At 39.5% G+C, this 20856-nt stretch overlaps 2 protein-coding genes across 3 annotated transcripts; both read right to left on the bottom strand.

Annotated features, from left to right (window-relative positions):
* Nucleotides 1-4324: 4324 nt before the first annotated feature.
* Nucleotides 4325-8510, bottom strand: zgc:153990 (uncharacterized protein LOC768125 homolog). 2 transcript variants are annotated; one of them, XM_042498578.1, is made up of 5 exons: nt 8109-8510; nt 7150-7360; nt 6545-6961; nt 5543-5596; nt 4325-5434 (listed from the first exon to the last, which is right to left on the bottom strand). In XM_042498578.1, the coding sequence occupies exons 2-5, from the start codon at nt 7274-7276 to the stop codon at nt 4992-4994; spliced, it is 1041 nt and encodes a 346-aa protein (XP_042354512.1). In that variant the 5' UTR covers nt 7277-7360; nt 8109-8510; the 3' UTR covers nt 4325-4991. The 2 variants fall into 2 exon arrangements, with proteins under 2 accessions (XP_042354512.1, XP_042354513.1); XM_042498579.1 differs by having other exon boundaries at nt 6593-6961.
* Nucleotides 8511-9556: 1046 nt separating this feature from the next.
* Nucleotides 9557-20440, bottom strand: capns1a (calpain, small subunit 1 a). The gene is made up of 11 exons (XM_042499195.1): nt 20317-20440; nt 18980-19036; nt 18852-18888; nt 18670-18762; nt 17452-17509; nt 17213-17277; nt 16502-16570; nt 15857-15935; nt 12237-12353; nt 11602-11660; nt 9557-11476 (listed from the first exon to the last, which is right to left on the bottom strand). The coding sequence occupies exons 2-11, from the start codon at nt 19024-19026 to the stop codon at nt 11450-11452; spliced, it is 651 nt and encodes a 216-aa protein (XP_042355129.1). The 5' UTR covers nt 19027-19036; nt 20317-20440; the 3' UTR covers nt 9557-11449.
* Nucleotides 20441-20856: the final 416 nt, after the last annotated feature.

The raw sequence follows: 20856 nt of genomic DNA, 5'->3' as shown, positions 1-20856 counted from the left end.
GTTTCTGAGGTGTTTGGGGCCAAGAACAGTAACTTCAGTTTTGTCTGAATTCAACATCAAGATATTACGGCTCATCCAGGCTTTTACGTTTCGTTTAGTTTCATCTGGTCTCATAGATAGATATAATTGCATATCGTCAGCATAACAACGGAATTTTATAGTGTTTTCTAATAATGTTGAGTAGAGGAAGCATATATAAAGTAAAAAGGATTGGTCCAAGCACAGAACCTTGTGGCAGTCCGAAGCAGACATTAGTATGCACGGAGGATTGATCATTAATGTGAACAAATTGGGATCTGATAAGTAAGATTTAAACCAGGTTAGTGCCGTTTCTTTAAGGCCAATTAACTGTTCCAGTCTGTGCAGTAAGATTTGATGGTCAGTGGTGTCAAATGCGGCACAGAGATCTAAAAGGATTAAAACAGAGACCAGACCTGTATCAGAAGCAATAATAAGTCGTTCATTTTTGCTAGTGCTGTCTCTGTACAATGATGAACTCTGAAGCCTGACTGAAAGTCCTCAAATAAACTATTATCTTGGAGAAAGTCACAGAGATGATTAACAACCACTCCATAAAGGATTTTAGAAATAAAGGGTATATTAGATATTGGTCTATAGTTAGCTAAAATCTCAGGATCGAGAGTGGGCTTCTTTAGAAGAGATTTAATGACAGCTACTTTTAAGGACTGTGGTACATAGCCCGTTAATAAAGACGCATTGATTATATCTAATAAAAGATTGTCCAATAAGGGTAAAGCTTGCTTAAGTAGCCTAGTTGGGATGGGGTCTAACAGGCATGTTGATGGCTCAGATGCAGAAATCAAAGTAGAGAGTCGGCGAAGGTCAATGGGGGAAAAACAGTCCAAATAAATTCCAGGCCTTACTGCCTGTGTCCGGGGTCAGGTCAGTTAAGGGCAAGACGTAATGGATTTTATCTTGAATAGTTATAATTTTATCATTAAAGAAACTCATAAAGTCATCACTGCTTTGGGCTGAAGGAACACAAGGCTCTGTGGAGCTGTGACTCTGAGTCAGCCTGGCTACAGTGCTGAAAAGAAACCTGGGATTGTTTTTATTTTCCTCGAAATAATGAGGAGTAATAGTTTGCCCTGGCATGGCAGAGGGCCTTCTTATACATTTTAAGACTATCCAGACAGACTAAATGGGACTCTTCCAGGTTGGTTGAACGCCAATTTCTTTCAAATTGTCACTATGTTTGTTTCAATTTGCGGATCTGGAGGTTAAACCATAGAGCTAATTTTCTTTGTTTCATTATTTTCTTCTTGAAGGGTGCAACAGAGTTGAGAACTGATCGCAGTGAGCCAGTAGCTTTATCAACAAGAACAATCAGTTTGAGAATGACTTAAGTTAGTAAGAGTATTCTGTCACTGTAAGACATGGTGATGATGTCAATGCAGAAGGAATCAGTTTCTTAAATTTAGCCACTGCTGAATCAGATAGACATCTAGAATAGTAACTCTTGCTGAGAGGCTTGTAGTCGAGTAATAAAAAATTGAAAGTTATTTAATAATGGTCTGACAGAACGGGATTCTCGGGGAAGACTAATAAATCTTCAATACTGATAATATAATAAGTCAGTGACTAAAAGGGCTTTGGTTGATAGGGATCTAATGTTCAAGAGTCCGCATTTAATTTTCCTGTTATGATGCTCTTTGACAGGAGATGTATTAATTTTTATGAGATTTTTTTGTACAACTCCCCTTTTATTTACTTTAGATTTAAACAAATGAAGTGGTCGGGGGACAGACACTGTTTTTATAACATTTACATTATGGGTGTGTGACTGTGCTAGAGGATCAGAGACGCGTGTAAGACTGCAACTCTGCACCCTGGTCCCAACTCTGGGATGTCATGGCTTTGGGCCTCTAACAAACTCAGCCAGATTCCTAGAGAGGAGAGCAGCTCCACCCAAAGTGGGATGGAAGTCATCCCTCTGCATAAGACAAGGTATACCGCAAAAAGAGTGCCAATTATTAACGAAGCCCACATCATTTGCTGGGCACCACCTCGACAACCAGTGGTTGAGTGATGACATGCAGCTAAACATGTCATCACTGGTCACATTGGGGAAGGGTCCAGAGAAGATTACTGTGTCTGACTATGGATCTATTATAAATCCGGATACAGCCGTGGGGGCAGGGCCTCGTTCATTCCTATGAGAGCTGCTCAGTGGCGCATTAAGCAGAGAAAACTCTTTTTCTGGGTTTAGAAAAGTGTAAAATACCCGGATCTACTGGCCCATAGAGCATGCATAGAAGTGATTAACGACAGCTGAACGCGGCTGAATGCGACCCAGTGTAAGTCTGGGGACTTAATGTTTTTTAATAATCGTTATTAAAAAATGAGTTCTGAAAAGCCAACATGTCTAAAAAAAAAATATAAAGTGATTTAACGACATCTCTTTCCCAATGTTAAGCAAATGGGGAAAAGTCTTCCTGAGCCAGTGTCCATCACGTGACGCTGTAATTCCACTTTTGGCCACTATGTGTCCAACATCGCCTTTGCGTACTCACGCACCAGCTCTATGTTAATTTTAGTGACCTTCCATTGGCGTAACCAGGTGTCATTGCCGCTAACATGAATAACAGTCTTACTGTATTTACGCTTAGCCTTAGCCAGAATCTTTAAATTTGACTCGACGTCACCCACTCTGGCCCCAGGGATACATTTGACTATGGCCACTGGGGTCACTAACTTCACGTTTCGCAAATCAGAGCTACCAATGACCAGGGTTGTGTCCTCAGTGTGTCTCTGAGCGAGGAGTACCATTTGAAACATCAAGGAGGTGGGAGGTGTACCATGGGCTTCGGCTTATTAAGCTTCGTTCGGACAGTCACCTAGCCTCCAGGCTGCACGGGGGTTGCCAGGCGACGGCTAGCAGCTACTCTATGTTGGTCCACACTGGCTACAGGGGGCATGCTAGCTATCGCAACTAAATAGGGATTTTTCATGGTGCGAAGCCGCGAGTGTTTATGTAAAACTTATGTGAGTTTTCAGTCACAGACAAGTAAAAAGCAGCCAAAGTAAGGAGCAAGTTAGAAGATTAGCTGGGAATCGCTCAAGGGAGCAGCACAGAGACGCTACCAGAGCATGGAACTATTATAAATCAGAGGCACAGACAAAGATGCACCGGAAGTGAGGTATCACACTTACCCGCAGTATATCAGCACGGAGGAGGCTGATACTAATAATAATGCAAAGTATTCAAAAACTGCTTCCAGCTATGATTGAATTAAATACTTTTAAAGTCACATTCCTGTGTCTCATTGGACAGCTGTGACCTTGCCTGATTCAGTTCCGATTTTGCTTTTTTTCTTCTTCTGAAATCTCCATTGTTTCATTAGTGTCAGGTCATTTTATGATAATGTGTCTGCTAAGGGGAATTCTGAAATGAAGCTCTTATCACAGGCTAAAACGTGATAAATGCAGGATTCATGACACTTATAGAGTCAAGTGTCTTCACTGATCAAACTGGTTTCAAGGAAAAGTGAAATGATGGTTGTTCAAACAACAGCTTGATAAACTGTGTTGCTAGTGTGGGATGTTCTTAATTTGTTTTCAAGACAGCGCTGGAAAGCTGTTTTGATTGTATATAGACCAGGTGAGCCATACATAGTTGAAAAAAAACATACTCTGACACAGCCTCAACCTGTGTGTCAGTGTCCCATCAGCACATCGTGTCCTCTCAACAGTCTGTGCAGCAGAGCCCCCTACTGCAATTTCTATGAACCTGCACAATGCCTGGACCCCCGAGCCAGTTGGACGTTTGTCTCTATCTGACAACAGTGTCAAGATCTGTCTCAGTGAAGGATGATCAAATATGCAGTGACATTGCATGTCCTCAGTTCATAAATCTGGTGTTATTTTAACCTTTTCTTATTGTTAATACACTCCATTAGAAGATCAAAAACCAACAAGTTTAGTCTCTTAACCATTTAAATCCTGAGCAAATTGTGTCGATTTCTTTCGAAGGCATGGGGAGAAGACAATGAGCAATACTGCCCAAAAATTAGCAAAACAATCCTTTTGGGTATGCATTGCAAACAGCCCTATCAGAAAGCCTATGATGAATGGGAGCATGTCTCATGTATGTTATAAAGTCACATCTGAGCACAGATTTCCAACACAGAATTATAACAAGTTGGGTTTTTTAAAAACATTTTTAACCATTACTGCAGTTTTTTGCAGTCAGTTGGATAATCAGATTATGAAGATATTTAAATACAATGGGATTTAAACTGTACTATTTTCAGTGAAGTCAGCTCAGTTTGTTAACAATATCAAGATAAAGACTATCAATGACTTGAGTTTAAATGCATGGGGGTTTATTTCATATTCAAAAGAAATGACTGAAACTTTCATATTCAAGTGTTCATGTTTGCAATGTAAAAAACAAAATCAGACCATCACAACTTATTCAGTTACAGGTAATGTCAAAATATCTAACACACCTTGTTGAGCTTTCAGACATACAGACCATATAATGGTCAGGTGCGGAAATCCATTCACCATTACAGTACATGTGATAATCTCCAGACTGATGAAACTATAACTTATACAAGGACACACAGACAGATCAGACCAACTTTTCAAAAACCAAAGACTCATTCTTTGCATGTCAACATTAAAAGAATGTAAAGGCTTTAAATGTGGTGTATGCTTGATAAAAATGCTTTACAACATGAGTGGTAGAAGTCTCACTTTCAGTAGCAAAAAAATCCACGTGTTCTTTCTTTATGGCTAACTGGTTATTTTCTCAATCCTTTCTCGTGTAACCTCACAGACAGCAATCCCATGGATACAATGTTTCTACGAATACAGTTTTAAAATATAACAACAGAAAATCTGTTGAGTACTATCAAAAAGTAAAGTAACCAGCGGTGGAGTCCAAAGGAACTGAAAGGTTCCTGCACCTGAAGGCCATGTATGTAGTCAGTGATACAACTTAACATCTGTCTGACACTTTGCTGCTATAACGCTGGCCGTCCATTCAGTTTGTCATGCATAAGTGCAATGGCTCCACCTGTGAAGTCTCTGAGAACCTGCACTGTCTCCCGCTGCAGCTGCAGCGACTCGCGAACGAACTCCTGCTGAGTCTCTGCCAGCTGCTGTACAGACTCAGACAGGAGCTCTAGGGAGCGCGAGACCGTCTCCAGCAGGATGTTGGTGGCGTGCTGTTCCTGAAGGCTCAGCGATGCATTTTGTAGCATGCTTTCTCTGGTATTCTGCGAGGGCTGGCCTGCTGTCGGAAGCGTGGATTTTGACGTTGACAGCGCGGAGGATGTCTGAGGCTGTCCTGGTTTCTGGATGCCGTTGTTTCCTTGGTGATCCTCTGTTGGTTTTGCTGTCTGAGTGGAAGGAAGCACATCATCCCTCTGGTCATCATCAGAGTCTCCATATGCAGCTTCTGCATCTGAAGTCCAAGGAAAAGGCTTATTAGTGTTTTTGTTGTTGTTTTTTTTTATTCCGAAAGTATGTTGTAAAAAATCTTATAATCTGCACCCAAGTCTTGACGGCTCACCTTCTGCTGCAGGTACTTCATACTGCACATCAAACGCAGGCTGTGAAGACTCCTCTGCAATGTTCAAAGCATTTAAATAAATCGTCTCTATGCGTCTTTCCCCAAGAACTTCCTCATTGCGCTATTCATATGAACAGTTCATTTAAAAGACCAGTGTGTAAGTTTTAGGGGGATACAATGACAGAAATTGAATATGATAAAATAAGTATGTTTTCTTTGATGTAAAATCATCTGAAAATAAGAGCTGTTGTGTTTTGGTTACCTCTGAATGAGCAGTTTATATCTAGATCGGGAGCAGGTTCCAGTTTATAAAGATCAACATTTTGCACCACCATGTTTCTAACGGGCAAACCAAACACTGGTTCCAGATACGGCCATTTATGTTTTTGCAGCAGCCACCATAGAAGCCCAACTGACATGAGCAGCAACAAAGTAACACTGTTTCTAACATGAAAGTTCTTTATTCAGTGTTTTTAGTGGTTTAAATCAGCAGATCCATTTCTTTTGGAGAGGAAGAGACCTTTGTGGATAATTCTGCCTCTGTTGAAAATCTCCTGAACATATGGATCTTAAGTTACTGGAGAAAAGTGGTGACTTTATAATATCGTGCTGGACTAGCCAACGCAGCGAAATGCCAAAGTCCATCAGAAATGCATGGATTTTTAAGTCGAAACTGCTTTATTGGTTTTTGATCCGAAATCTCCAGGTCTGTTTGTTTTGGAATGGAGAAAACTTGACGGATAGTTCCAATTGAAGGAATTCTAACCAGGGCAAGTTTTAGCTGGTTGCAATCTGAAATTCAGTGCTAGATGCCACCAACCCCCCCTAAATTTGACACACTTCACCTTTAAGACATTTTAAAAAACAGCCACACTTGTGCCATACATGTATGAGAGGATGAAGATGTGACTTTGTGTAATGGAGACATGTAAACCTTGCTGGAGTTTAGGCAGAAATGATGGCGAGTAAATACTGACAAAATGGTGGTTCCTCGGCACTCACTCATGGTGTAGGAGGTTGGTGGGGGCATAGACGCCATTTCCAACCCACCATTAGGAGAACTCTGCATTCCAATCATATCCTCCTCTTCCATTTCCTCTTCCTCCTCTGGCACATCATCATCATCTCCCAGCGGGCCGAAGTCACCCGTGCTCTGGTCCTCCTCCATCTCCAGAATCTGGAGCACTATCTTCTCAGTCTGATTAAGGTCTCTGGAGAGCCGAGAGTTGAGGCCCCTGTTGGGTACTGTCCCTGATCGCATCGCAGCCACTTTCCGCTTGGTGTCACACTTGAGATCGGACCATTTCTTGATGACCTCGATGACTTCGCGTTGGCACTCCCCGATCTCATTGACACGAGCAGTTATCTCTGCCCATGTGCGTTTTTTCATGTCTGTTGGCACACCACGATTGAATTTGCCTTTTGGGGGAAGAAAAACCCAAAATGAGTTTAAGCACTACTCTTCAAACATCCTGTACAAAAATTTAATGTCTAGTATTCAAAAAACATTTTATTTCCTTTGTGTAATCATTCACTTTCCAGTACAAAGACACTAAACCTGAAAGTACAATCTTCATTCTTAATGGAATAAGCACTTGAAGACATACCCACAACAACCATCCGATGCTTCCTCACTTCATCCAACAGTATGTGGACTTCACTGAAAGAGAAACGAGCTTTTCTTTTCTTGAAGCGGGTAACACTGTCTTGGTTGTAATATATTGGTGAAGACATCTTCCCCTCACAGTGTCAAAAGTGTCCAGCTACTGAGAAGTCTCTTCTGTTCTCTTCTCCTCCAGCTGTCTCTCTTTCAGGGCGCTGTTATGTTGACGACAAAGTTATTAGAGCATGAGAGGGTTGATAATGAATCTGCTCGTGTGTCAATGTATGTGTGCACACGTGTGATTCATAGACAATAACGTTGCTTTGCGGTTAATATCTAATTAATATTTAACCATACTCAAAACTGTGATTCGATGAGAGGTAAGTAGTATTGATACAGAAATAACGTTAAACCCAACAGCTGGGCAACAGCCATGTGTCAGGTGGAGTTAATTGATTATGATAAGTTTGTAAATTGTGGTTAAGTCTGATCAACATTTTAGTCGTAATTTACTTACATGCATTTGGTGTAACTGTTTTCATATCGTTAAACAGAAACGGAGGTTTAGCGTGATGATAACAGTGTCAGTGCTAGCCGTGAGAGAGTGAATGGACAATGGACGATGCTATAGTCGCTTTACACACGCAACAGCCTGGTTAGCTAGTAAGCTAATGTTCTAAGTAGAACCCATTCGCAGGAACGGTAAATTGTACCTTTAACTATATTTCCCTGAATATCCTAGGCAGGTAACGCTAACAGCAATTTAATTTTCCTCATATAGTGCAACATACACTCGTTAGTCTGATACACAACAGTACATACTGGGTTAGCTCTCTTTGCAGCAACACAGCGTTAGCTAACGCTACGTTAGTCAGAAATAGCTGATAAAGCACTCGGTTCATATAACCACACTCCACAAGGAATATCCCAATGGCAGAAGAGTTAATGAGATGGTCAACATACCCCAGAGTCAAAGAAGTTGGGATTTGGTCCAGAAACGTAGTGATAAACTTCCTTATCGACAAGATAGCTCTAGTCAAGCTAGCCAGTATGAAGCTAACGCTACACAAAAGATGTCCGGTTAACATAAGTTAGCTAGCTAAAAAAACAGCTAGCTAAAGAATCATTGACGAACATAACAATATCAGTACGTCAATGGTACATGTCCGTTGAGTATGGGTTTCACGCGCAACGTACGGCATTTACCACGTACGACATTTTAAGAACGCTAATGAGGCTGCTTCGTTTTATTTGTTATTTTTTCCTGTTGTAACAATATGCTTTTATTTTGAAGGAGCCTGCATTTTCTGGTAAAGGAGGCTGACTTGATCACACGAAACACACGCACGCACACGCACACACAGAGGAAATAATTGTAGATCAGAAACACGAACGCGGTTTTAAGTGTCTGATCCATGGTTCCCACATCCGCGAGGCTCTAATTGATAAAGCGGCTGTCGATAATTTGATTGCAATGTGCGCATATTAAGAATATTTAGAAACTCTTCGATTTTGTCTCCGTCCGCGAGGACAGGGACGCTCAACTTGCTTCGCTTGGGGGCCACTTTTGCAAAATAGCAACGCCAGGGGCCAGCTGCCGCAGCCCCATATGTTTCTAAGATTTTAGGACATTTCTGGGATTTTAGGAAATTCTTAAGATTTAAGTAGGTCTCTAGGATTTTAGGACATCCCTAGGACTTTTGGATGTTTCTAGGATTTTGGGTAATTTCTAGGATTTGAGAGAAATTCCTCGAATTTTATAACGTTTCTAAGATTTAAGCACCTTTCTAGAATTCGAGGACATTTCTAGGATTTCAGGAGATTGTGATGTGATTTGGATGTAGCTTTATTTGTATCAGCCACTAGAGGTCGCTGTAGACGGTGAGCTAGGGTACAAAAGCCATACACTATACATAGACAATAAATTGGAGCCTGACTTTGTGGACCTGAAGAACATGTTCTATTGTAACGTTCTCAGTTCTGAAACAGCAAATGTATCCATATACTAAGAACATCCCCCTGGCTGCTCTTATCTATGACATCATTCCCAATTCATCGCCGACTTAATACTTGAGGACACACTTTTATTGAGGACTTGGGGGTGGATTGTTCATGTCAATATTCATGTATGTTCATGTATCAATATTTTTTGACAGTCTTCAACCATAGGGATAAGATGTATGGATTTTGAAAATGAATGGAGTTCCCCCTTTGATGGATGGATGGATAATTTTGAAATATCATAACTGCCTTTAAACATCACTCAAAGTGATATTCCATTCCAATAGCAAAAATCTTGGTTTTGTCTAACTGAATGGTCCACAAGTAGCCAGCACCAACTGATAGCAGTGCATCAAAATAAGACACTTTTTTAACATACCCTTTTATTTCAAATATGGCACAGGTATTAGTTTTTTAATGTATTTTCAGTAACAGTTTAATAACTGTGGCCATAACTACATGGTTCAAAAACACTTAATGGCATCTTTAATATTGGCTGCATGCATAAGTGTTACACACATATTTCCTTTATCAATTCACACATTGTGCTGGCATTACCTGGTGCAGGCATTTTGAAGAAGTACACAGTGATAAGAAAAGTGATTGTTACAGCTGAGACAGAATGCTATGGACAAGTTGCATTACCAGCACTGAATATTAATGGAAAAATATCAGCCTGCCCAAATAAAACACTGTCTTTTGGGGTATTAATGTATATTACTGTTACAGAGGAGAAAGCGCCGGGTATCCTAACTGCATAAACAGTAACAGTGCAACCATGATGCAAAATAAGGCAGGGTACAAATAATGAAACCATGATCTGCATGGTCAGCTGAGGTGCAAGTGGACCAGAATTCAAACATCTGCCTCACTGTTCCTTAAACTCAAAACAAAACGATGAGCTGTCTCACATTGTCTGTTTTAGTGAACAAGAATCTCCGGTCAGTGGGCTTGAGGCTGGTTTGACAAAGATCCTGAATATGACTGTGGTCTGACGAATAGTCTAATATGCACATACTTTACAAAACTCTCTAGTCTAGTTTTATCTAAAAGACTCTGAAGTGGTCCATCCATTTGGTTTACCAATGTTACATAAATTAGACCTCCTCTCAGGGCTGCAGAAGTGTGTGCAGAGTGAAATGACATACTTGTTGGTTGCACTTGTTGGGGTGGAAGTTCTACACCCTTATAATTCTCATAAGTATATGGGATTTAGTAACCTCAAGTAATTCTCAGAATATCCCTATAAATCTTCAACCTGGTCACAGATCTACTCACCCATATGCCTCAAAAAAATCTGTGTGCCAAGCCTTGCAACTTGAAGCACTGATACTTGCCATTTGCCATGTGGGTACACTAACACTCTCTTAAAGCACCTGCACAGACTCAAAAAAGGCAAGTTAAGTGCTAAGTCCTCTGCTCAGGTCACAGTTGGGAGGAGCTATTCTGAGAATCTGCAAGGTCATTAAACTCCATGTACTAATATAAATGCTTAAAGTTTAACAAAAATAACTGCAGAGATAGAGATGTCAATCCAGCAGTCTGTACACACCCTCGCAGTCCTGATATAAGTAGACAAAATAGGCGAAAACAACTGCTTGTGTGGCTATTCAAACCTGAAAATATGGTCAACAAAGCTACAGCTTCATTATGTTAATTACCTCTTATCACTCAAAAACAAAATGAGTGCTGTGTGAAGTTTTGAGTGAGGTAAGCTTTCCCATTTTTGCCAGCAGGTGTCACAGAGCTGTCAGAATGTGTTAAGTCTTCAGTTTTGTCTAATGTCAGCATTTTAGAATTAAAACAGTCTCAGAGCAAGACTGAAATCAGCCTCTCCACAGAGACTTTTTACATACAGTCTTTGTGAAACCAGTCACATATGAACACGACCTTCCTGCTTTCACATTAGGCTTTTCACGAAATTCACTAAAACATCTTGATGCTGGCCTGCCTCTTCTGAGGAAGATCAAAAGGAAATGCCAAACAAGCAGACCAAATGACACAAACATACTGTCATCTTTAAGCATCTGAATTCTGTTTAGATACTTAGATATGGTTATCATTGTGAGTGCAGGCTGGTGCTTCTCGGGGTTGCTAATACAATATACTGTATATATTTTGTCCTCCAAGTATAATGGAACAGTGAACAATCCCACAACACTTGCATTGCATTAACATCCAAAATAAACCTGCACAAACAGGGGATTTGCTTATATTTGTAGGGATGCTAGAAGAAATATTTTTGCACTGTGTAGACAAACAAAGTGGTTCTGTATAAGAAGCAGAGGAAACATCGCCTGGACTCAAGAGTACATGGTCAACTGGAGCCACTGAAAAGACAAAAGCAGAGATGGCTTTAACAGTGAATGTCCACTATCAACTGAATTAAATGCTTTGGAAAATCTGAACTCCAGTCAAAACGCACTGACAGTGTAATTAACTGAGATCAGTTTACCTCCTGAATGTTGACTTTGACAGTCCCATTGTTGTCCTTATCCAGGGTTTTGAAGGCACCTGAGAACAGATGTTGAGCCAACATCACCTTCAGTTGATGACTCAATCATTCTTATCACAATGATAAAGCTGCTTAATCAATACATATTTTAGGACTGGTCTTTCAACTCTTTAATACTTGAGCAAACTGGCTTGTATTCTTTCAAAAACCTTCCAAGAGGGCGAACCACAACTTAACAAGAAATGACCAAAAAAAGAAATTATTAAAAGGTTACAAGAACATTATCTGAAACCAAAAAAAATAAATAAATAAAAGATAAACAAATAAAACAAAACAAACAAAAAAAGAATATGGGCAAAAGGAAGTGCTGTAAAATATTTTTTTTTCAGTTTCTGGAATATAATTTTGACTATAAAATTAGGAGAATAATAAATATGGTTTTCTTCTCTTTTTTGTTGATAATATCTAATTTTCTCCCTTAGCTAGTTTGCAGATCATTTTGCATTTACTACTGTTTCCCATGTTTTTGAAAGAAATTAAACTGATTTTCTCAGGTTTCAGAGGTGCTTGTGAAAAATGCCAGAATGCAGCGCAAAACACTGCTGACGATCCAGGTGTTAAACGGTTAAACTTACGGCACATGGCATCCAGCCTCACGAGGCAGCCAATGTAGTTGTCAAAATCCATGTTCCCATTTTCATCGCTGTATCTGCGAATTATCATTTCGAACAGCTGGTCATTGAGGGAGAAGCCTGAGGAAGAGATAAACAGGCAAAACCATTTTGTTTTAAATAAACTGCATTTTCACAAAGAGTACAAGTACATGAACACAAATATGTACTAACAACGGGTATGATATTCAAACTAGGGGTGGTGAATTCAGGTGAACCATAAAGATCCCAGTATTTTGCATACTGACGACCACTGACGAGCATTTCTGTGCTCCGTCAACAAACCAATAGAGATGTTGTCTAGATGAGTTTAAATTTAATCCTGAATCAGTTAGACGTTTTTTTCTATAGGGCTTGAAAAAATAAATATAACTTTTTATTTTCTCAAAATGGTGTTTTCATTATGCCACTAACAACTATAGAAGATAACAAAGCAAAGACAGACAGTGAAGAGACTGTGAGGTATTTTCATTCAGTCAGTGTCTTTTTATGTATTGAAGTGTCACAGTTAAAGAGGCTGTGTTATGTTGTGTGTCGTCTATCTGTCGTATTTTGATTGTGATAATTTGTCAGTAAAATCTAAATATGCAGTGTAACCAGTAACATGTCTGTCAGGTAAAGGTACAGTAGTACAACATTTTCCACTGAAGTACAAGTAGAAGTACACAGTAAGTAAGTAAAATACTGTCAAGTTGCATATTTTTAAGTGCCTGGAAGTTTTCCGGAGTGCGAGTTAGAATAGCAACATAATTCAGTATTTTACATATCTAAACTTCATGATAAATCTACAGCCGTTTGGGGCCCAGGTGTATTCTTCTGCACCAAAGGAAGCTCAGTGTTGAGCGTGAATTTGTTTATATGGGCGGATCTCAAGAAAGATGCAAGCAGCAGTACCACAGGCCAAGCAAGTGGCCCTTTCCAACGTGTGTGTTAACAGTCACTTCATCCGGTTCTCTAAAATTAAAACATAGCAGACAGCAGGACAGAGCCGCTGTCCACCTCCACATTGAGAGACATGCTGGGCACATTTACACACTTGAGCTACTTAAATTCATTGATTATTTCAGAAACTAAAAGTTTAGTTCTGCTTCCTCTGTCAGGTTTATAACCACAGCTTATAGTTTTGCTGTTTAAATGTCCCACGATATTTGCTGCAATGACATCACTGCGCTTACTGTATTAGTCTCACAGACTGTATGACTGCAAGATGGATGGCGCGGCCCCACTTCCCCTTGCTATGCTTAAGTGAAGCTAAAACATCCTGGATACAACTGCTGCCGTCTTGCACTGGTGATGTAATTTGCAGTTGGAGTCTGCGCAGTTGCAGTATTCACTGTGGGGCCACCAACACACCCTTCAGACCAACCAGCCAGTTCAGACCAACGATTTGCGATAAATTGAAACTGTTTAGAGCATTGCGGAGAGAAAATGCAGCGGTGTGAACAGACCCATCTCAACTTGTCTCAGGCCGGCTGATGGTGTTACCTGCAACTCAGCTGCTCAAATCACCAGCTGCTGGTTTTAGAATGTAAGGCACATCCCCTGATTACCGGTTTGAAGTAAAGTTTACTGGCCAAGTCAAAATGGCCGCTGATGGCATATAGACATACGTCCCAAATATATGCCAGTTGAGTTCAGTGACTTAAGCAAATAAAAGCTCAGGGTGCAAATTGAACTACAACAACAACATACAACACTTAACCTTCAAAAATATTCTACAAGTGATGGAGGTTTTGACCTCCAGTCTATTTCTTTTTCATAATGTGACAAAGAAACAGGGAAAGGTATCGTTAGGGTTTTATCAGTACTATTTTTGTTATCGATAGTCCTTCTTGGTTCTTTTTCTTAAACAAATAATTGCTTTTTGAACAATAAATTATTTTTTAAAAATGGTTAAATTCAAAATAGGACTTGAGTTTATATTTTAAATAAAACTTACTAACTAATGTTGTTTTTAGAGCAGCGACTGTGATGTTTACATCAGCTAAGCCACTTCAGAACTTTTAAAAAATAATCATATTTCGAACAACTAAGTACTAAGAGAAGGACACAGACATGAGTCAGTATCAGTCATTCCCCCTGTCCTCTGTCCTGTACCACGGGTTAAGGGAGGAGGGGAAGGCTTTGTCTCAGCCAGCAGCTAAGTTTATAAGAATTTGCCAAATTTAGAAGTACATGGCAAAAAAACGCTAAACATTTAGACTGCTAACACCTCGCTTCTGTATTAGCTTGTTTGTAAGCTGAGCTAGCACGCTGTGCTTGTAAAAACATACTGACGGTGGAAGAGAGACTGCTGAAAGAGCATACTGAAATATCACTTTGTACGTTTTCATGTTAATGCTTGTTGAAAAGGTGAATTTATTGCACTTACTCTAACACCAGACGTTACAAACACTACGATCTTTAATAATGAAACAGAGGGTTGTGAGTTGTGCCTTTACTAATGAGGATAATAAAATAATAACACGGAGGCTTTTTAGTCTGAACCAAGCCTCAAAAATTCTGATTCCCACATTGTCAACAGCTCATTACAGCCTCAGTCCTTCCATTTTACCCTTTATGATAAAAGCCCCCAGACCACTTTGAATGTGCATAATTTGAAGCAAATATGTAGCAAACAGAGCATGTAAAAAAGCTTTTTGTGTTAACAGTAGGGGTGTAGTGCTGCAGGATCACACTGGAACGATGCTCCACCACTTTTTTTCCCACCAAATGAGGAAATGGAACATTCGCACGTCGCATTATTTAGTTAAAATTCATATTCATTTTTTAAGCCCTTTAAGATCCAATTATCACAGAAGTGTATGTCGTGCAAGAGAGCCAGTAAAACAAATGGACTGATCAGAGTTGTCATATCAACTGTGTGTTACAGTGTGTTGATTGATTTATTACATAAAGTCATGCATTGAGTCACATGAAAGAAAACATTCCACTTGAAAAGTTGCCTGTAGCCCTTGAGCAGCACAGCGCGATGAATTATATCATCTCAGTCTATAGCTGCTAACTATTAACTGGTGAAGATGAAAAGGCAGTAAAACATCCTTTCATTTTATAGGCATAGTTGATTAATGTATGTAAAGTTGCCACAGTAGGAACAGTGATTATAGCCTTTAAAATGAGCCACAACTTAATTGCATGCGCTCATGTCAAAGGTGCGCTGCATGCATATGCATAGCACTACACCCCATTAGTGTAAAACTTAAACGGACTATTCATCTGTAGACAGAGCTATTTCTCCCATACTAATTATAAGTCTTTGTATTCTAATATTTTCTATTATTTTCAAAAGTAGTGCTTTAAAACTGTAAACGGTCAGAATATTTAGTTTTATTTAAATTTTGAATTATTTTAAAGAATTATTTGCCTTTGTACATTTCAGAATTTAAAAGGTTCACTTTTGTTTTGTTAACATTTTACTAATTGTTGTTCTGTGTCAACATTTTAACATTTTTTGTATTTGAGTTGTGAGCACTTACAAAGTGTCAATAGTTACTACATAAATTAAGTTTTGTTTCTCTGCACCTTTTCAGTAGCTGTTCAAACATGTAAACAACAGCAAGGGAAATTAAAGAAAAAAAACTCACCAGCAGCTCTGAAAGCGTTGGGCAGCTCATCTGCACCAATGACACCGGAGCCATCTGTGTCGTATGTTTTGTACACTCCCTAAACAATAACAATTTTTAGTATTTGTAGCATTTAGGTCATGAAAGTTTCCTTGTAAGCTGATCTACAACCCATAAATAGTACCTCTAAAGAGTAAGAACAACAACCTACACAACTGTCAATATGGCTGAAACAACCACAGGTGAAAATTCTTCAAAGAATTATCAAAAAAAAAAACATAGTTGTTATTACATTTTTTGTCTTTTAAAATTAAAAGTAAAGGGGGAATGGGTATTTTTCTTGTACTTGTAGACGTAATTCAACAAGCACTGACAATGAAATTATTACTAAGATTCATTTGACGGGAAACAATCTGTTACTCATTAATAATGTGCTCCAGGTAACATACAAACATTCATGTCTAAGTAAACATGGCAGTTATTTAAAATAATACGTTTGGCAAAGTGTACATCCAAATCAAAGCCCCTCGTAACATCGATAAACAGCTGATACTGTGTATAAGATACAGTTTCTTGTGAGTTCAGTGGTACTGGAGATGATTGACGCTGACCACTGTGAAGTGAGTTAATGCGTGGGAAAAAATAACATGAGCCTTCTGTACTTGCCTGCCATTTCTTTATATTATTCCAGAGGTGTTTGAATTCATGGAAGCCAAGTTTCCCAGTGCTGTCACCCTGAAGCAGCGTTAAGGACAACAGACAACATCTGTTCTTTGGCTCCAGCTTAGACAAACACTTGAACTACCAGTAGACATGCAGTATTTGCCTAAGGCATGTGTTTATGTGCTTTCCTCGTGCGTTTTAGAATTAGAAGTAGGGACTGAATGTCAACTTTTTCTATCACTTGCTCACAACACTGCAGTTGGTGTGCACACTACAAATGACATGCATCACGTAAATACTACTAAGTTACATTTACACTGCATTCCAGAAAAATATGAAATATTGATCAGCATAGGCCCTGTTCAGACCTTGTATTAACATGTTTCCTGGGTGATCAGATCACAAGTGGACAGCTCTAAGTACAGGTGTGAGAATGTGTCCTTATTGTATCTTGAGATGTGATCGCTCAAACCACCTTTAAGAGGTGTGCTGGGCTGCAAATGGTGATATTCTTTCAGCACTGTGTATGTTACCATGTCCTGGGCCACATGAAAGGGCCGCCTACTCAGCTCCATGCTTATCCAGCTGCTGCCATCACAGGTTAGACACAGGCAGCTGGACACAGCAGCAGCTGATAAACGCTGTATGCTTTTACTGTGCCATCATGTCACCTGAATTACACAACACAAAACCTTCTAATGATAGAAAGGATACATCCATGACTGCCACCATGCTCCTACAAGACTCAATGCTGAAACCATCTGTCTTCAGGTCTCCATCTGAAATACAAGAAAAACACTCTTTCACCATGCTGTAGATCTCTTGTAAAGAGATATAAAAATGTGTAAATACTGTAAAGGATTGAATCAATACACAGGATGGCAGACCACAAAGAACTAAGAAATACACACACAGGGATGTGTAAGAGACAGACACATGCAAACATGTCTTACGCTTCGTAATGATTCTGTTTAGGATGTTCATCAGCTCAGATGGGCTCACTTCCATGTCCTACATGACAAATATTTAACAGTGTCAACATCATAAACCTGTACAGACACCCAGCTGCATGGTGTAACAAAACAGATGATTGGAGACGATTTTTGAACCGTGAAAACACCCTTTACACTTCGGCATTATTGTATTAATTAGACTGAATATATATAGATAGTGTGGTTACTGTAGAAAACAATAGAGATTCAAAAAGAGGTACAGGATGACACTAAAGTTAGCTTCAGAATTTCTGCTTCCAATTCAGCAGTTAAGGGGAGGGAAATGTAATTTGCGATGCTTAACAACCGATTTGCTGCTTTTTGCACCTCCTACTTTGGTCAAGATATGTTAGACATTTTAAGTACAGCCTCAACATCAACTGAAACAAGTGTTTAAATTGGTGAAACATTTATTCTATTTTTGAAAATGCAAAAAGGGGAGCTTCCACTTCAGTTATTTTACACGTAGACCACATTGGACCAGGTACAGATCAAAAACCACTATACTTGGTCTTGTCAGATCTGGACTAGATTATCCCAAAGAGGCTAAAGATTTTTTTAAGATACTGTTTCAGATTTGTGAAACCTTTATCCTATTTGTGAAAACACAAAAAAAGTACATTTCATTGCATTTTCACAAATAGAATAAAGGTTTCACAAATCTAAAACTGTGTTTTAAATAATGTTAAGCCTCTCTTGGATAATGTAGTCCAGATTTGACCAGCATTGTGTTTTTTTAAAGAGACCTGGCTCAATGTGGCCTACATGGGAAAAATGCTGTAAACTCTTCCCTTTGTGCATTTTCACATATCCGAAATTGTGTTTTAAATGGTCCTTAGCCTCTCTAAGATAATCTAGTCCAGATTTTACCTATCTAAGTATAGTGGTTTTAAAGAAAGACCTTCTCCAATGGGGTCTACATGTGAAAAACAAAGTACAATTTCAGTGTTTTGCATTTTCACAAATAGAATAAAGATTTTACAAATCTGAAAGTCAGTTTCAGACAGTGTTGAGGATTTACTTAAAACATCTAACATGCTTTTACCATGGTAGAATGTGCAAGCAGCCAAGGATCAATCATTTAGCGTCAAGAATTATGTTCCCATTAACTACTGAATCAGAAGCGGCGACCCAGATGTTAACTTCAGCGTGGTAAGTACAGGTAGACATGACACTCACATCTCCAGCGAGTTGCTGGAAGACTCGGCGGAACTGTCTCTCCTCATCACTTTCAGTCTGCTCTGCATATACAGCTGGCCTGGGTGGTGGAAGCTGCAGGACAGAGTTACAGCAAACGTCAGAACCCAGCATTAGAACAGTGATGGTCAGATAGAGCTGGTATTGTAAGTACTGTCACTCACAGGGTCAGAGGGCACAAACTGGGCTGGGTCGATGTTGCTGCAAAGACAGAATTAGAAATGAAGAAAGAAGCTTAAACACAATTCACCTTTTTTGGCTTAGACAGATTAGATTTCGTGCAGATTCTCACCTGACAACATCAATGAGGCCACCAATCAATTTTTTGGCAAGAAACATCTTCTGTCAACTATGGATGCAAAATACAACATGAATCATAAAAAAGATTTCCACCACACGTCACCTGAGTTGCAGCTGTGATCACCTGTGGTAAGGGTAATCCAGACAATGACTGCAAGGTTCAATGTGTAAGATTTAGGGGGGTGTACAGCAGAAATGGATTGTAATATAATATGTATGTATTTTGGGGTGTATAACTATGTAATAAGGGAGCAGGTCCTCATTTAAGGAGACTGACATCCTGCCATCCTGCAAAAATGCGTGTCCGTCATGTTTCAACAGTAGCCAAGAGCGGCTAAAATCAAACACCGTAATCTGCATTTCACCTAGACGCCACCAAATCCCCCTAAACTTTACACACTTAACCTTTATGGCGCAAAACTGACTAGCAGCTAGCTAGACCTTTATTTCCCTGTGCTGCAGTTTTTCCTCTTACATTGAAATGACTAGAAATTGTCTGGTGCTGCACAGAGATCTGCTCAGTTTCAATGGCAACATAACAAGTCTCAATAGTCAAACAATAATAACATTCTAAAGGAAGAAGACAGCACACAAAGAAACATAAACATATGGAGACCATACAAAGTGAATATATGTCAACTATCACAACATCCACAGGCAGCCGTGGTAACATTTCTGAATCCATCATGCAGTGACATGTCCACTGTTGTCTGCGATTACTCAGTTTCATTAGCGGAACGCCCGTTACCCCCTCGACAAATGTTTCCTGTTATGGAAAAAGTCATGCCGCACCCAGAATGTGAAGACCGCGTTTAAAGGTTATATAGATACATTTTACGTTAATGACATGGTTAAACTGTTAAAAGCTGAGTATCACCTTTAGATACCTCAGCATTAACGCGACATTAATGCTACGATTGGCTAAGTTAGTGTTCTTTCAGCCCGCAGGGGACAGAGCTACACTGCTACATTACGCTCCAAACTTAGCATAAAGTCTGGTTAGCTTAAGTTAATGACCCCTTTCAGTTGCAGCTGCTTAAAGTCATTAAACCATTCTCAAACACTTCGCAGCCTCTGAACGCAACGTTTTGGGTTTAGACTTAAACAGACGGACGATATCCTGTACACCAGTTAACCCTAGCTAAATCCAGTGTTAGCTAAGCTAACATGAAGCTAACAGACATAGCTGGGTAACGGTGCGTTATCTGTCAAACTCAGCAAAACGTGGCATTACTGTAAAAAAATAACCAAAGTTATCTGCATTAATCCAACATTTGGCTGTAAAGTAAACCATACTTTGGTCCTCTAAAAGTCGCAGTTTGTATTTACCGTAAAGCAACAGCACTTCGTGCAGTTGATGGCAGATATTTGGCCGAATTCCTGAACAGCTCTGGACTCAGCTGGTGGGAGGATCCGTCAACGCGCCCCGCTGCTGCTGCTGCTGCGGGGAGGAACCATGGGAGGAACTGGACTGAGCTGTGACAGGAAATGGCCCACACTTCCGTCTTTGTTTCAGAGAAGTTTTTTTTTTTTTTTTTTTTAAAAAGAAAAAGTTTAGGTTTTGTTAAGAAGAAAATGAGCTGTTCGACAAAATGCTATAGCCCTAGAAAAATCAACTAGTTTTTTTAAATCAAAATTAAAATTATTGCAAACGTCTCTTTCACAGTGAAACAACAGATGTATTGTAACTAATCAGAAATCATGGTTTTTATGAACGTGGATGGAAGAGGGAATATGACCTGTAAGCCATTTTGCTGGTTGTTTGGTCATTTAAAAAAATTATTGACATTTATGTGAAAAAATGTAATCCTCATTGCCCAATTACACAAAACAATAAAGTAATAAAGGCCATTGCAGTTTGTCTCCAAT

Source organism: Plectropomus leopardus, chromosome 13 (genome assembly GCF_008729295.1).
Source record: "Plectropomus leopardus isolate mb chromosome 13, YSFRI_Pleo_2.0, whole genome shotgun sequence".
NCBI classification, from domain to species: domain Eukaryota; kingdom Metazoa; phylum Chordata; class Actinopteri; order Perciformes; family Serranidae; genus Plectropomus; species Plectropomus leopardus.
The sequence above is the reverse complement of the archived record's forward strand: the minus strand, read 5'-3'. Positions and strand labels throughout refer to the sequence as shown.